General features: G+C 44.9%; 1 protein-coding gene across 1 annotated transcript in view; it reads right to left on the bottom strand.

Annotated features, from left to right (window-relative positions):
* The window catches only part of LOC135547593 (voltage-dependent L-type calcium channel subunit beta-4-like), a 73726-nt gene extending 62943 nt beyond the window's left edge, over positions 1–10783 (bottom strand). The window contains exons 1-2 of the mRNA XM_064976736.1: positions 10649–10783; positions 9690–9773 (exon numbers count right to left, since the gene is read on the bottom strand). Of these exons, the coding sequence (XP_064832808.1) occupies positions 9690–9773; positions 10649–10699 (135 nt within the window). The 5' untranslated portion in view covers positions 10700–10783. The remainder of the gene's footprint in view (positions 1–9689; positions 9774–10648) is intronic.
* Positions 10784–16818: the final 6035 nt, after the last annotated feature.

Here is a 16818-nt window from a genome sequence, read left to right as displayed (position 1 = left end):
GATTTATTTCAGTGGTGAATAAATGTTGAAGCCCATTCAATTAGAAGATCTAAATAAGAACCCTCCCTTCCCAACTCAAAACAGTCATGGATGTAACCTTTGAGCCCCAGAAAAATCATGGCTGGAAGTTTCTGTCCAGTACCTAGGATGAGATAAATGATCTCATCTCAGTGCAGAAGACCTGAACATTTTAGAGATGACCGGAGTATAGTCACTACTGAATTAGACAAAGGAGCTGCAGAGAGTAGAGAGTACTTTATTGATCCCATCTTTGGAAAGTGTTTTCTTTTATGACTCACTACTTAACAGAACCAAATACTGAACAGGGATGTCTTTAATACTGTCGTGTACAATAATAGAACTGGTAGGTTGTCAGACAGAGTGAGCCAGTGATGCGGATTGTGGAACGACTGTTCATTCAGTCTATGACTCAATAATACCACCTCAGATCAACTAAAGTCAGCCTGCTACCATGAAATCACATGGGATGGGATTATCTCATATTTTACAGTATTGTTGGTACACCCCACAAAGACGCAATGTAATTTCAGTCTGTTAACGTCCTCTTTTCTTGATTTCAGTAAAGAAGGGGTTGTCGTGAGCTAAAAACATGTTCATGGGACTGAGCCCAGACTAAGAGACGTGATCAGGGTCATAGGTCAGATTGGAACATGTAATTTTCCCATAGAACTTGAATGACTCATTGAAATTATATGACTATCCCATCACAAAGCCAACATTGAACATCTGGATACAGGAAGCTGACGTGCCACTGTTCAACACAACATCTGGACACAGGAAGCTGACGTGCCACTGTTCAACACAACATCTGGATACAGGAAGCTGACGTCTGATCTGGATACAGGAAGCTCACGTGCCACTGTTCAAAACAACATCTGGATTCAGGAAGCTCACGTGCCACTGTTCAACACAACATCTGGATACACTGTTCAACAAGCTCTGGACAGTGCCACTGTTCAACACAACATCTGGACACAGGAAGCTCACGTGCCACTGTTCAACACAACATCTGGATACAGGAAGCTGACGTGCCACTGTTCAACACAACATCTGGATACAGGAAGCTCACGTGCCACTGTTCAACACAACATCTGGACACAGGAAGCTGACGTGCCACTGTTCAACACAACATCTGGATACAGGAAGCTGAGGTGCCACTGTTCAACACAACATCTGGATACAGGAAGCTGACGTGCCACTGTTCAACACAACATCTGGGGGTGAGAGATGAACATCTGGATAAAGGAAGCTGACGTGCCACTGTTCAACACAACATCTGGGGGTGAGAGATGAACATCTGGATACAGGAAGCTCACGTGCCACTGTTCAACACAACATTTGGACACAGGAAGCTGACGTGCCACTGTTCAACACAACACCTGGATACAGGAAGCTCACGTGCCACTGTTCAACACAACATCTGGATACAGGAAGCTGACGTGCCACTGTTCAACACAACATCTGGATACAGGATGCACAACATTTGGACGGAAGCTGACGTGCCACTGTTCAACACAACATCTGGGGGTGATGAACATCTGGATACAGGAAGCTCACGTGCCACTGTTCAACACAACATCTGGATACAGGAAGCTGAGATGAACACTGGGGGTCTGACACAGGAAGCTGCCACTGTTCAACACAACATCTGGGGGTGAGAGATGAACATCTGGATACAGGAAGCTGACGTGCCACTGTTCAACACAACATCTGGATACAGGAAGCTGATGTGCCACTGTTCAACACAACATCTGGATACAGGAAGCTGACGTGCCACTGTTCAACACAACATCTGGATACAGGAAGCTCACGTGCCACTGTTCAACACAACATCTGGATACAGGAAGCTGACGTGCCACTGTTCAACACAACATCTGGGGGTGAGAGATGAACATCTGGATACAGGAAGCTGACGTGCCACTGTTCAACACAACATCTGGGGGTGAGAGATGAACATCTGGGGGTGAGAGATGAACATCTGGGGGTGAGAGATGAACATCTGGATACAGGAAGCTGACGTGCCACTGTTCAACACAACATCTGGGGGTGAGAGATGAACATCTGGATACAGGAAGCTGACGTGCCACTGTTCAACACAACATCTGGATACAGGAAGCTCACGTGCCACTGTTCAACACAACATCTGGGGGTGCGAGATGAACATCTGGGGGTGAGAGATGAACATCTGGGGGTGAGAAATGAACATCTGGGGGTGAGAGATGAACATCTGGGGGTGAGAGATGAACATCTGGGGGTGAGAGATGAACACATTAAATGCTGCTGCATCACTTGACGAACGTGTCCATTACCTCTCCTCTCTCTTGACTCTGTCTTCTCTTGACTCTGTCTTCTCTTGACTCTGTCTTCTCTTGACTCTGTCTTCTCTTGACTCTGTCTTCTCTTGACTCTGTCTTCTTTTGACTCTGTCTTCTCAGCTCGATTCTTTCTCCTCATTAAGCCTCTCTCAGAAACCTCTCAGAAACACTCCATCCTTCCCTCATTACTCTCAACCCTCTCTTTCTGTCCCTAACACCCTTCAGACACCATTCTCTTCTGTGAGGAGATTACTGTCCAAACACACAGCTCAGAGCAACCCCTGGTCTGAACAAGCTGTGGAGTTGGGTACATTTTTAAGATCACCCAAGATCTGCATCTCTAGACACTGTGATGCTCATCCATGACTAACCCTAACACCTTAAACGCCCACACCAGTAGAAATCCACTTTTTCAAGCTGAAAGAGGATCGGCAGAGCTTACCCATGATTTTGCACAATGATGTAAGTCAATAAGTCATCGTTATAGCCAAAGTATGATATATTTCTGCTTGAAATGACAAAACCAAACTGCCCTCTTCATCCATATTCATGCCAATGACGTGTCTTTTCCTATGAAATGACGTTCAAATTCTTTTTGCCCATGTTTCTTTTTAGGGTTGGGTTTTATTTGAATGGTACCACCCACCAACATGGCATTGTTCATTAATCAGAAACACCTGAAAAATGTGTGAGTCACGACTGAGTTGGGCAACATAATAGATCGTCTTTAGCTACAGGAAATACGGTGGTTCAATGAAGATTGTTCACTTAGGCCGTTTACAATTGAAAAAAATAGTCAGTTCCGGTCTAAAACGGGTGGGTCTCCCAATAGACACCAATGCAATAGCAGCTGGGTCTGGTCTACCTAGTTCACTAACTTTCATTGAACCAGAAAAAAAACAGCAAGTGGGGTGTCTCGCTTCCTTTTCTGTCTCTGGTACTTGGCTGCCTGAGCCATGGAGCAAATTACAATAGGGGTCAACGTTAATAATCTTTGGATGCCGACACTAGTCGCACCATTGGAAGATATAGCTCGGACTGTGGCCTACAGAAGCCTATTCCTGCCCTTTTCCCGTGATCCATCAAACACATTTGGTGTGTCATCATAGTGGTTTATGACTTGGGGTCAGACTCGCTCAGGTGGAACAAATGTACATTTGCGCCTTTTTTCAATGATGATTTTAATGTCATTGATAAAACAGAGAAGTGTGAAATATTTTTTTCCCGTGTAACAGTTGTTAATAAAGTACTTTGTGGATTTCACCAGGTTCATATAAATAATATAGCATGTTGATTTGTTATTATGCATGCTGGGAATAGGGGAGTGTTTACAGTCGTGGCCAAAGTCTGCTGCCTCAGTTTGTATGATGGCAAGTTGCATATACTCCACCATGTTATGAAGAGTGATCAGATGAATTACAATTATTTGCAAAGTCCCTCTTTGCCATATAAATGAACTGAATCCCCCCCCCCCAAAAAAATCCACTGCAATTCAGCCCTGCCACAAAAGGACCAGCTGACATCATGTCAGTATTCTCTCCTTAACACAGGTGTGAATGTTGATGAGGACAAGGCTGGAGATCACTCTGTCATGCTGATTGAGTTTGAATAACAGACTGGAAGCTTCAAAAGAAGGGTGGTGCTTGGAATCATTGTTCATCCTCTGTCAACCATGGTTACCTGCAAGGAAACACATGCTGTCATCATTGCTTTGCACAAAAAGGGCTTCACAGGCAAGGATATTGCTGACAGCAAGATTGCACCTAAATCAACCATTTATTGGATCATCAAGAACTTCAAGGAGAGCGGTTCAATTGTTGTGAAGAAGGCTTCAGGGCGCCCAAGAAAGTACAGCAAGCGCCAGGACCGTCTCCTAAAGTTGATTCAGCTGCGGGATCGGGGCACCACCAGTACAGAGCTTGCTCAGGAATGGCAGCAGGCAGGTGTGAGTGCATCTGCACACACAGTGAGGCAAAGACTTTTGGAGGATGGCCATGATGTCAAGAAAGGCAGCAAAGAAGCCACTTTTCTCCAGGAAAAACATCAGGGACAGACTGATATTATGCAAATGGTACAGGGATTGGACTGCTGAGGACAGGGGTAAAGCCATTTTCTCTGATGAATCCCCTTTCCGATTGTTTGGAGCATCCGGAAAAAAGCTTGTCCGGAGAAGACAAGGTGAGCGCTACCATCAGTCCTGTGTCATGCCAACAGTAAAGCATCCTGACACCATTCATGTGTGGGGTTGCTTCTCAGCCAAGGGAGTGGGGCTCACTCACAATTTTGCCTAAGAACACAACCATGAATAAAGAATGGTACCAACACATCCTCCGAGAGCAGCTTCTCCCAAACATCCAGGAACAGTTTGGTGATGAACAATGCCTTTTCCAGCATGATGGAGCACCTTGCCATAAGGCAAAAGTGATAACTAAGTGGCTCTGGAAACAAAACATCAATATTTTGGGTCCATGGCCAGGAAACTCCCCAGACCTTAATCCCATTGAGAACTTGTGGTCAATCCTCAAGAGGCGGGTGGACAAACAAAAACCCACAAATTCTGAAAACTCCAAGCATTGATTATGCAAGAATGGGCTGCCACCAGAAGTTGCAGAGGTTTTGAAGAAGAAGGGTCAACACTGCAAATATTGACTATTTGCATCAACTTCATGTCAATAAAAGCCTTTGACACTTATGAAATGCTTGCAATTATACTTCAGTATTCCATAGTAACATCTGACAAAAATATCTCAACACTGAAGCAGCAAACATTGTGGAAATTAATATTTGTGTCATTCTCAAAACTTTTGGCCACGACTGTAATTACGTTTTGACCTCGGTGCTCGTGCTCAAATAATTTTGATGTACTATGAGAGGCAGGCAAGCTTTTTCTGTCGTCTTCAGAAAAATGTGATTCCTTTGAGCACAAAGTCAGACACATAGTGTTTTGCTCATGAATAATGTATATTTAGAGGTTACTCATAAGTGTATGGTATTGTTAAGATGTAATTGCACTTTTTAGGACAATATTAACATTCTGAATTCAACATGTGGCTACTAGCTAGCTATTGTATGTGTGAACGAAGGCTAGCTCCTCTAATGATCCCAGTCCCTTGTATTGTGCGTCTATTGTAGAAAGAGGCGACGATTCACAGAACATATGTGTTCTATAAATGTTTTGTATTTTCTCTTGGATGCAGGTATGTGGTTTTATCTATGCAAAATATATGTTACATGTTGATGCATAATAAGGAGAGGCTGTACTCATTATTACATTCAAAAATAATTGTGATGCACTATGAGAGAAAGAGGCGGCGATTCGCTCTACAAATGTTTTGTGCTTTCTTTTAGATGCAGAGAGTGAATTCTGTTTCATGAAAACATCCAGATCTCCAAAGGCCACGTCTATAGTCTCAGTCAACCACACACAACGCAGAGTTACAGCGGTGCAGTATAGCACCGGTTACAGCCGCAAACATCCTTTCTGAATTTAAAAGTAATCCTCGAAGTAATCATCTACTTTTTCAAAAGTATCTGTAATCTGATTACAAAGTTTTTGCTGGTAACGTAACAGATTAGTTGCCGTTTTTTGTAATCCCTTACATGTAACAGATTACATGTCATCCGTTACTCCCCAACCCTGATGATAACAGAGAACACAGAATATAGCTATTTGATCATGTCCGTGCATATGTCCAAAATATCAATGACTTCTGCAATTCGACACAGTTTCACTGGAATTAACAAACGGCAAGAGTCTGTAAGGTATGCGTAAATGGCTGCAAGGAAGTCAGGCACAGGAGAGCAGATAGTGGGGAGCAAACTGAGCCTTTTATTTAGGCGAACCAAAAGCACATGGCACAACGAACACGAAATACAATATGGGTTGACATAACCCAGCGCAACCAGACATACGTGCACATACATGAAACAGATAAACAATAACACACAAAGACATGGGGGAAACAGAGGGTTAAATACACAACACATACTGAGGGAAATGAGAACCAGGTGTGTGGGAAAACGAGACAAAACAAATGAAAAATGGATTGGCGATGGCTAGAAGACCGGACACCGCCCGAACAAGGAGAGGCATCGACTTCGGTAGAAGTCGTGACAGAGTCAGACAAACGCCAACCCTCAACATGTCAACCACTAATATAGGCACAGTCTAGCGGAGACTCGTCTCTTGGTGGTCTTTTTCAGAAACGGTGCACACATAACTTTTATTAGCTAGCTAAGGTTAGCATGATAGCTAGTTACAGTGACAGCTGTGAGTCAGTGCCCTATTTGATGTTATTTCTCTGCTACACATAGTGATCAACACAACGTTCCCACCCCCAATGCCTGAATACGTATTAGTAGCCTGCGTCAGTCTTCGAGGTGGAACCGAATAACAATTTCCGCTCTAGGACAGGAATTACTCGTAATAAGCGCAGCAACTTTCTCTGAGATGGGCCATTAAAGATTCAATCTGGGACTTGTTTTTCAGCAAAACAGTAGCATTGAAATGACCACTGAACAGATTCCCAGATTGTATCATAAAGCAGATCCTCAGTAAATCCCCACTCTGGAAAGAGTCACTAGGCATTTCTGGCAGATGTTGCCTCTAACATCCATTTATATAGTGTTATGAGGGCAAACTGAGGAAGGTCAGCCAGGCAACAGTGCAGGATATCTGTGTGTGTGTGTGTGTGTGTGTGTGTGTGTGTGTGTGTGTGTGTGTGTGTGTGTGTGTGTGTGTGTGTGTGTGTGTGTGTGTGTGTGTGTGTGTGTGTGTGTGTGTGTGTGTGTGTGTGCGTGTGTGTTTTTAATGAATAATGCATGCCTTGTCTACCTAGACGACTTGTGAGAAGCTGTCTTTTCCCTCTAACCTTATGCCTCAATGGGGCACACATGTATTATACCAGTTCCCATACAGATTCTTCTGTAATTGGCAAACAGCGTGAGATGCCTGTCTGCAAGACACAACTGGATAAGCATTTACCATTTCTGAGATAAATAAACTGCGAATGGAACAAACTGTGCTCCACTTCTAATTTTTTTACCTTTATTTAACTAGGCAAGTCAGTTAAGAACAAATTCTTATTTTCAATGAAGGCAGAACGACAGATTTGTACCTTGTCAGCTCTGGGATTTGAACTTGCAACCTTTCAGTTACTAGTCCAACACCCTACCCACTAGGCTACCCTGCCTAAAACAAGGTCCTAAAACTAGTGACCTAAAACTAGGTCACTATGGTTAATAGTGTATAATTTAAGTAGGATATGGTGAACATAGAATGAGGAAGACTAAGACTCTCTGCCTATCCAGACCACATCTGCGACCTGAAATACCACAGTATGCAAAGTAACCATTCAAACAGCACATGACTGCAGTGACCTATATATAAAGTAGATTAAATACATTTGTATAGCAAACACATTGAATAAGCCAACCTCTTTGTAACATACACTGAGTGTACAAAACATTAAAAACACCTGCTCTTTCCATGACATAGACTGACCAGGTGAAATCTTTGATCCCCCACTTGTGAAATCCACATAAAATCAGTGTAGATGAAGGGGAGGAGGCAGGTTAAAGAAGGATGTTTAAGCATTGAGACAATTGAGACATGGATTGTGTATGTGTGTCATTCAGAGGTATAAATGGGCATTTGAACAGGGCATGGTAGTAGGTTCCAGGCACACCGGTTTGTGTCAAGACCTGCAACGCTGCTGGGTTTTTCAAGCTCACCAGTTTCCTGTGTGTATCAAGAATGGTCAACATGAGTCAACATGGGCCAGCATCCCTGTGGAACGCTTTGGACACCTTGTAGAGTCAACATGGGCCAACATCCCTGTGGAACGCTTTGGACACCTTGTAGAGTCAACATGGGCCAGCATCCCTGTGGAACGCTTTGGACACCTTGTAGAGTCAACATGGGCCAGCATCCCTGTGGAACGCTTTCAACACCATGTAGAGTCAACATGGGCCAGCATCCCTGTGGAACACCTCAACATGGGCCAGCATCCCTGTTGTAGAGTCAACATGGGCCAGCATCCCTGTGGAACGCTTTGGACACCTTGTAGAGTCAACATGGGCCAGCATCCCTGTGGAACGCTTTGGACACCTTGTAGAGTCAACATGGGCCAGCATCCCTGTGGAACGCTTTGGACACCTTGTAGAGTCAACATGGGCCAGCATCCCTGTGGAACGCTTTGGACACCTTGTAGAGTCAACATGGGCCAGCATCACTGTGGAACGCCAAGGACACCTTGTAGAGGCTGTACTGAGGGCAAAAGGGCAGATGCAAATCAATATTAGGAAGGTGTCCTTAATGTTTTGTACACTCAGTGTATGACGTATTATTTAACACTTGACCATAGCCCCCCTTATATATGCATTCATTAAGCTTTATAAACAACTGCGCAAGACTTCATAACATCCTTCATAGTCAGTCATAAGTGTCAGCAAATCTCTAGACATCCTATCTCTGAAAATCTGTTGTGTATTTTGTTCATGTCAATTATCTCATCCAAACTGAACCTGATTTGTTAAGCTTTACAGACACACAGACACACACGCTAGCTAGCACGTGATAGACCAGCCCCCTGACAGAGAGATAGAGAAGCAGAACAAAGGTAGGCAATAACATTCAGGTGTCCTTGTGTTGTTGAATAGCCTTGATGGAAGCCAGTTCCCTAGGCAACCCATTAGTTTGGATCTCACAGTCCAGCAGCAAATGGTCCCCTCTGAATTACAGAATAATAGTTTCACACCGAAGGACTATTTTACATGTGTTATACAGTTGAACACAGGTGCTGAGACAACTATGACTTTGTCCATAACAATATGTCTCAATCGTTCATAAAAAATAATACATGAATGGTAGTGAATACAGAGAGTGAATACAGAGATAATGAGAGGAAGTGAATTCCCGATAACACTCAAATCAAGGCCACTGGCTCCCCTGCAACAGAGGTGACAACCCCATGTTGAAGTAATATCGGTCTCGTTGACCGTTCTCTTATCCCAGAGTAATTTAACCATTCAGAATGTTTCCTTCAGTCAATACATTTTGTACAGGGTGTAGTACAGACAGTATGCAACTGCTAATTGGATAACACAACTGGTTGTGGATTACAAGAGCAGTCACTGCTGAAAAACTATCAGCAAATATGGTTTATAGTATTGTGCACAGCCTGTTTTGGACAAACATAGAGAGTGTAGTGGGATTTGTGCCCCGATACAATTTTTGCTCCTGACTGTGTAGTAATGCTGTAATTACTCTCGTAAAAACGTTGTGATAACACGTTGTTGCATAGGGATCTATTGTAATGGAGTAGTAATGTGTTACCCATCTGTCTCTCTCACCTGTCTGAGGATGAAGCTGGTGGAGTTGGTGCTCCCGTCAGACCTCTTCAGCCTGCTGCGTCTGGAGTAGGTCCCTCTATTCACCTGAGTCGGTACAGCCAGAAACACACACATCATTCTCACTGTCACTCACTTTGCAGCACGACAACAAGGGCACCATAAGGAACACTGGGGCCCTACAGGTGATCAGGTGCCTGGGTATATCCTGTCCCTATTGTATGCATTTCCATCCTGTCTGTAACGGTGTAGCCTGCTGTCCACTTCTGGCTGAGACCTGAAGACTTGCATTGGCTCCCCAAACTAATGGCTAACCTTTAGCTCAGCTTGTGACCTTTCATAAGAACTAAGGATGTAGCTTATTGCAGAGAAAGTACACCTGCATCACATTTTATTTCTGCCTTAAAAACTTAAAAACAAGTGTGTCATTTTTAGAACCTATATATTACATGTTTATGATTTGCTGTAAAATCTTAAATATGTAAGATGCTCTAATATTTTGGTATGAGGCTGTAAAACTAGGCCATGTGTTCAGTCAGTCTGCCCTTCATAAATGGATTCCAGCTACATGGATGAATTATTAAATACCCTATTTCAAACCACATCAATCAAATTCACATACCATCTGCTAAACGTCACACTGATCACGACTACATCACATACAGTGCGAAGTTTATGACGTAACACGGATTATTGAGCGTTGTTCACAAATGTGAGAAAATAAAGAAACTAGCCTATTAATAAATAAATATATACCCAACATGAATCTGTAACTAACTTTCTGAAGGTAGGTAGCCTCATAGAGAATGCTTTCCCCATTTTGGTGCAGTGAAGTTGGAAGTCATCCCACAGAATAATCTTAATTACACAAAATGGGGATTTAACACGTTTCATTAACAGCAGTAATAGAACAGAGTCAGAAACCTATAGAGCAGAGTATCTACTATATTGCGGTACTTTACCTTCTGGAGTCCATCGCCTGCACCGTGACGGGTGTAAATGTGCCGGGACATTTCGGCTAGTTCGTCGGTCCAAGGGGGAGGCTGCCTCTCTGTCCCGGTCCATGGCAACTGCTGTTGCGGTTGTTGAGTTGGTTCCTCCAGTTTTGCACTGTTGCTTACAAACTGTCAACAGAGAGAGGAACGATACGATACAGTGCTTTCTTGGTAAACAGTCCGTGTGAATTAAACAACCGGTATCTGTTTGCGCGCGTGCAGTAGTGCTACTCTGTGCTGCTGTTGTAGGCACGCGCAACTGGCACGCTCTTGGCTGCTGAGCTCTGCCTCTCGCATCATCCATCGTACTAACCATTTACATTACGTCAATGGCTCTATCTGTCATTCTCATCTGGAGAATGTATTGATGTTTCTAGTTACATCAGCTTCTTACATTACAGTTTTGTTTTATTACAGGTTTGTATATTATGTTTGTATTTCCTTTTGACCTTGGAACAATCTCTGCCGGTCTGTACATATATATTTGGAATTAAAATAATGTAACAATTTACCCAAGAATGCAATATGAAAACAAGAAATCCTGTTGAAATGTATTTTGGGAATTGATAAGACAATAAAACTATTGTCCATTAGCTTAACACTAAATATAAATGTGTATTTGGTGTTCTGTCTTACAGGGTAAACATATCAAAACAGACATAAAACATACATATAGCATTACACACATTGAATATTTACATTTCAACAGACTAAGGAGCGGTGGTGTGGTGATGGGATCAAGAGAGATAGCTGTGATGCCCTCTATTAAAGTATATTGTTTGTAATCCACTGCTAGTCAAGAGAGTGTGATTGGTAGATCAAAGCACTCCCTCTCCCTCTCCATAACAGGCATGGAAAGGGAGATCCCAAATCTGATGTCACCCCATTGAAGTTGACATTTAAAACGGTTAAGGTCAAATGAAAAAAAAAATGTTACGGTAAGGGTTATTTTAATGTCACACCCTGATCTGTTTCACCTGTCTTTGTTCTTGTCTCCGCCGCCCTCCAGGTGTCACCCATTTTCCCCATTATCCCCACTGTATTTATACCTGTGTTCTCTGTTTGTCTGTTGCCAGTTCGCTTTGTTCGTCAAGCCTACCACTGTTCTCCCTTGCTCCTGTCTTTTTCTAGTTCCTGTTTTCTAGTTTTCCCATTTTTGACCATTCTGCCTGCCCTAACCCTGAGCCTGCCTGCCATTCTGTACCTTGTCACACCACCCTGGTTCATTGACCTTTTCCTGTGCTGACCCTGAGACTGCCTGCTGTTCTGTACCTTATGGACTCTGATCTGGATTGCTGACCTCTGCCTACCCTTGACCTGTCATTTTGCCAGCCCCCTGTTCTAGTAATACACTTTGTTACTTTGACACCTTATGCATCTGGGTCTTCTCCTGAATTGTGACAGTACGAACTGGCCATGACAGACCCAGCAGACTCAGACCAGCTCCACAAGCCATCTCCTCCCAAGGAGCCACCATTAGAAGGCACAAGGAGTTGCTTCATGGTCTTATGGAAGGGTTCCAGACCTTGGCCAAACGTCATGACCGAGCATTGAACACATTATTGGAGCAATTCCGCGGGTTGTCTGTTAGGCAGCCTACCACTATGGCAACTTCCCAGTCCCTCAGTAACCCGGCCACCCCGATTTCCTGGGAACCCCGCTTACCTTGCCCGGAACACTTCGATGGAGAGTTGGGCACCTGTCGGGCGTTTCTCGCTCAGTGTTCCCTCATCATCGAGCTGCAGCCCTCATGGGCTGGAGCCCATTCCGCCATGCTCATTGCCTGAAGTCAGCACAGCCTGCCCCGGGATGTCTTTCTGGGGACTTGGAAGTTGCACCGGACCTCTCCTCCATTCCCACTGAGTATCAGGACCCCTGGGAGATGTTCAGTAAGGCCCGGGCCACTTCGCTTCCTGCCGCCCCAATCCTATGACTGCAGGATCAACCTTCTCTCAGGCACCAATCCGCCCCGGGGACGACTGTACTCTCTGTCGGGTCCGGAGACCAAGACAATGGAGACCAACATTAAGGACTTCCAAGCTGCAGGGTTCATCCATCCTTCTATCTTCCTGATAAGGAAATGTGTTTTAATAAATGATTAGAATGTTACACTCCTGAAACCATAGGTCTGAAACCATGTGATTGTATGAAATTGATTTGAATCATTAGATTATTATAATACATGTGTGTAAGTGTTAGAATCATTCGATTATTATATTATAATACTGTGTGTAGTTTTGGGAACAATGTGTCTAGTGTTTTGAGAACAGACTGTCTGTCTGAGCCAGATTCGGGGCTGACCTTGGCTGGGACACTGAGAACTTCCCAGTCCCAGGTCTCTCCCTATCTTAGGGGAGGGTAGGAAGACACTATTCTCACATACTCCCCTAATCTCTATTGGCGGCCCGATTTGATGGTTTGTGTGGAAGTATGTGTGTCACTATAAATTGAAGGTCTTGTACTGTGCACGTCAGAACGTTCCGTGAATAAACATTTAACTTTGGTAGACTGGGACTCTGTCTGTTTTCATTTCTATCAGTATCTTACAAATCCTGATATAACAGACTGAGGGTAACATAATTGAATTTGTTAATGAACAGGAGAATAGAATTCTCCTAACACTTCCCCCTGGCACAGGGTTCTTCTTTGTGGAGAAGGACAAAACCCTGCACCTATACATTGACTACCAGGGCCTCAATGACATTAACAGTGAAGAACCACTACCCACTACCACTCATCTCCTCGGCCTTCGAGGCGCTCCAGTGGGCCACCGAGTTCCCCAAGCTGGACCTACCAAATGCCTACCACCTGGTTCGGATACGGGAATGTGACTAGTGGTAGACTGCCTTCAACACGGCCAGCGGTCATTCGAGTATCTGGTCATACCATTTGGCCTTACCAATGCCCCTGCTGTGTTCCAGGCTCCAGGCTGTGTTCCAGACATGTTGAACCGGTTCATCTTCGTCTACCTCGACGACATCCTCGTGCTCCACGTCTGAAGGTGAGAGCGGTGGTAGATTGGTCCCAGATAACCGAATGTTTGTTCTTGACGCTGTCCACTCCCCGGTCCTGGAGTGGGCCCACTCCTCCAAGCTTGCCTGCCACCCTGGCTCCTGTTGGACCCTGGCCTTTGTGCAACAATGCTTTTGGTGGCCTACCATGGTTCCTGACGTCGCCACATGCACGATCTGTGTGCAGAATAAGACTCCCGGCAAGCTCTGGCTGGTCTCCTCCAACCTGTTCCTCACCATCCCTGTTCTCACATATCCTTTGTCACGGGTCTCCCCCGTCCGATGGCAAAACTGCCATCCTGACAGTAGTGGACCAGTTTTCCAAAGCCTCCCACTTCATTCCTCTCCCCAAGCTACCCTTTGCCAAAGAGATGGCCCAGCTCATGGTGCAGCATGTTTTCCGGATCCATGGTCTCCCAGTGGACATGGTCTCCGACCAGGGTCCTCAGTTCTCGTCCCGGTTCTGGAAGGCGTTCTGCACACTCATTGGGTCGTCGGCCAGCCTGTCCTCCGGGTTCCACCAACCTGTCCAAAGGCTAGTCGGAGCGAGCCAACCAAGACCTGGAGACGACTCTTCGCTGCCTGGTCACTGCCAACCTCACCACCTGGAGCCAGCAACTAGTGTGGGTTGAATGTGCCCGCCACACCCTTCCTTGCTCTGCCATGGGTCTCTTGCCCTTTGAGTGTTCCCTGGTTTATAAGCCCCCGCTCTTCCCAGAGCAAGAAGACGAGGTCCCCATACCCTCGGCCCAGATGTTTGTCCGCCACTGTCATCGTACCTGGAAGAGAGCCCGGTCGGCTCTTCTCAAGACCACTTCGACGACAAACGGACTGCCACTGGACCCCAGCTCCCCCGGTATCGTCTCGGGCAGAGGGTACGGCTGTCCACCCAAAATCTTCCCCTCCGGGTGGAGTACCACAAACTTGCCAGTTTATCGGGCCCGTTCCCCATCTCCAAGATCAGCCCCTCTGCTGTTCGTCTTCTGTACCCTCCGTATACATCCCACTTTTCATGTGTCTAGGATCAAACGCATGGTTTACAGCCGTTTATCTCCTGTTTCCAGGCCGACCCCTTTCCCCCATCTCGTTACTGGCTGGTCTCCTTCAACCTCTGCCTGTTTTCACCTTCCCTGGTGTCACATATCCCGGGTTCCACCCCCTGTCCAATCGCGAGTTGGAGCGAGCGAGCCAACCAAGATCTGGAGACGACTCTTCGCTGCCTGGTCTCTGCCAACCCCATGACCTGGAGCCAGCAACTAGTGTGGGTTGAATATGCCTGCAACACCAATCCTTGCTCTGCCACAGGTCTCTCGCCCTTCGAGTGTTCCCTGGGTTATCAGCCCCCACTCTTCCTGGAGCAAGAGGCCGTCATACCTTCAGTCAAGATGTTGTCCACCCGAGATCTGCCCCTCTGGGTGGAGTCCCGCAAACTTTCTCCCTGGATTATCAGCGCTTTCCCCATCTCCAAGATCATTAGCCCCTCTGCTGTTCGTCTTCTGTTGCCTGGTACCCTCCGCAGACATCCCACTTTTCATGTGTCTAGGATCAAACCCATGTCTCATAGCCCTTTGTCTCCTGTTTCCATCTGTCTGTATCTAGGTCTTCTCCTGAAACATGATAGTTAAGGGTTAGGGTAGGAGGGGGATAGGGTTAGGCTCTAGGGTAGGGACGTCCCAAGGATCCCAGATAATACTAACCATTTAGGCATAGCAATGGAGATATTTTGTCTTGCCCATTCACCTTCTGAATGGCATACATACACAATCCATGTCTCAATTGTATCAAGGCTTAAAAATCCTTGTTTTTTTTATCCTGTCTAACCCCTTCATCTATACTAATTGAAATGGATTTAACAAGTGACATAAATAAGGGATAATAACTTTCGCCTGGATTCACCTGATCAGACTATGTCTGGTGTTCATAATATTTCTGTACACTGTGTACATTGTCTTCTCCAAGGACATTTTCGAGTGGGAAAAAGAGTCAAGAAATTGACCCTGCCATTGAACAATGTTTCCCAACTCCAGTCCTCCAGTAACCCTAACAGCACACATTTTTATTGTAACCCTGGACAAGCACAACTGATTCAACTTGTCAACTAATCAAGCCCTCAATGAGTTGAATCAGGTGAGTTTGTCTGGGGGCACGACAAAAATGTGTGCTGTTGGGGTACTGGAGGACTGGAGTTGGGAAACTTTGCCCCTAGAATATCTTGGAAATGCACACAAGTCAGAACAAGACCCAAAGACAGCTCACATGAAGTGGGATAATTAGACAGGACGCCAGGCTTGTTGAACCTTCAACCTCTGTGCTAGAACCTTACTACGCTAAAGCACCCCAGCTATCATATGAAGAAATCATAAAGAAAGACTCACTGAATAAAACGTGTCTCCTGGCCACAGTGAGATTCTCAGGAGAGATTTTTTTAATGTAGTGTGAATATGTTTCCTACTCAGTAGACCATTGTTCACACCCCTCACCAAAGCTGTTATAACAGAATGGACCTAGCCCCTTCACAGAGTCGACAGGATGAAACAAAACTTGTGACCCATTGAACATGACATATCGGACAATAAGGGACTACCTCCAGTCCTCCAATTCCACAGGTACAAGATGAATAGTGGTTATGGGTCTCCCTCTTCCAAATAGATATGACCCCATACATCACTCGAAGCCAGTTCTACTGCTTTCTTTCATTGTTCCCCTCTAATCATAGACTGATTTAGACCTGGGACACCAGGTTGGTGCAATTAAGTATCAAGTGGAACAACAAAAACTTCCAGCTCCAGACCTTATCGGGTAAGAGTTTATTACCCCTGCCATACATGGTCAACAAGAAGCTGAAAAGACTTGAGACTTAAGTTGTGTAACACAAGGGAAAAGGAGTATGTTTTCTGTACGTGAGATCAAATTCCCACACCATCTTTCTTGAATATTATAGATGCCGTATCTTAATTTGATCATCCTGTTGCTGGTATTTTCCTGCACAGCAGGAAATACAAACTTGTAGTGTATTCAAAGTTTAAAAGGTGTCCAAGTTTGTAATTTCCACTTTAAATTTCAGACATGAATTGCCCAACGTAAAAATGCAGCCCCTACAAAAAAAAAGCCCAATAATGATAATTT

The sequence above is a fragment of the Oncorhynchus masou genome, chromosome 10 (assembly GCF_036934945.1).
Source record: "Oncorhynchus masou masou isolate Uvic2021 chromosome 10, UVic_Omas_1.1, whole genome shotgun sequence".
In the NCBI taxonomy this organism is placed as follows: Eukaryota; Metazoa; Chordata; class Actinopteri; order Salmoniformes; family Salmonidae; genus Oncorhynchus; species Oncorhynchus masou.
This window is presented reverse-complemented; position numbering and strand designations above follow the sequence as displayed.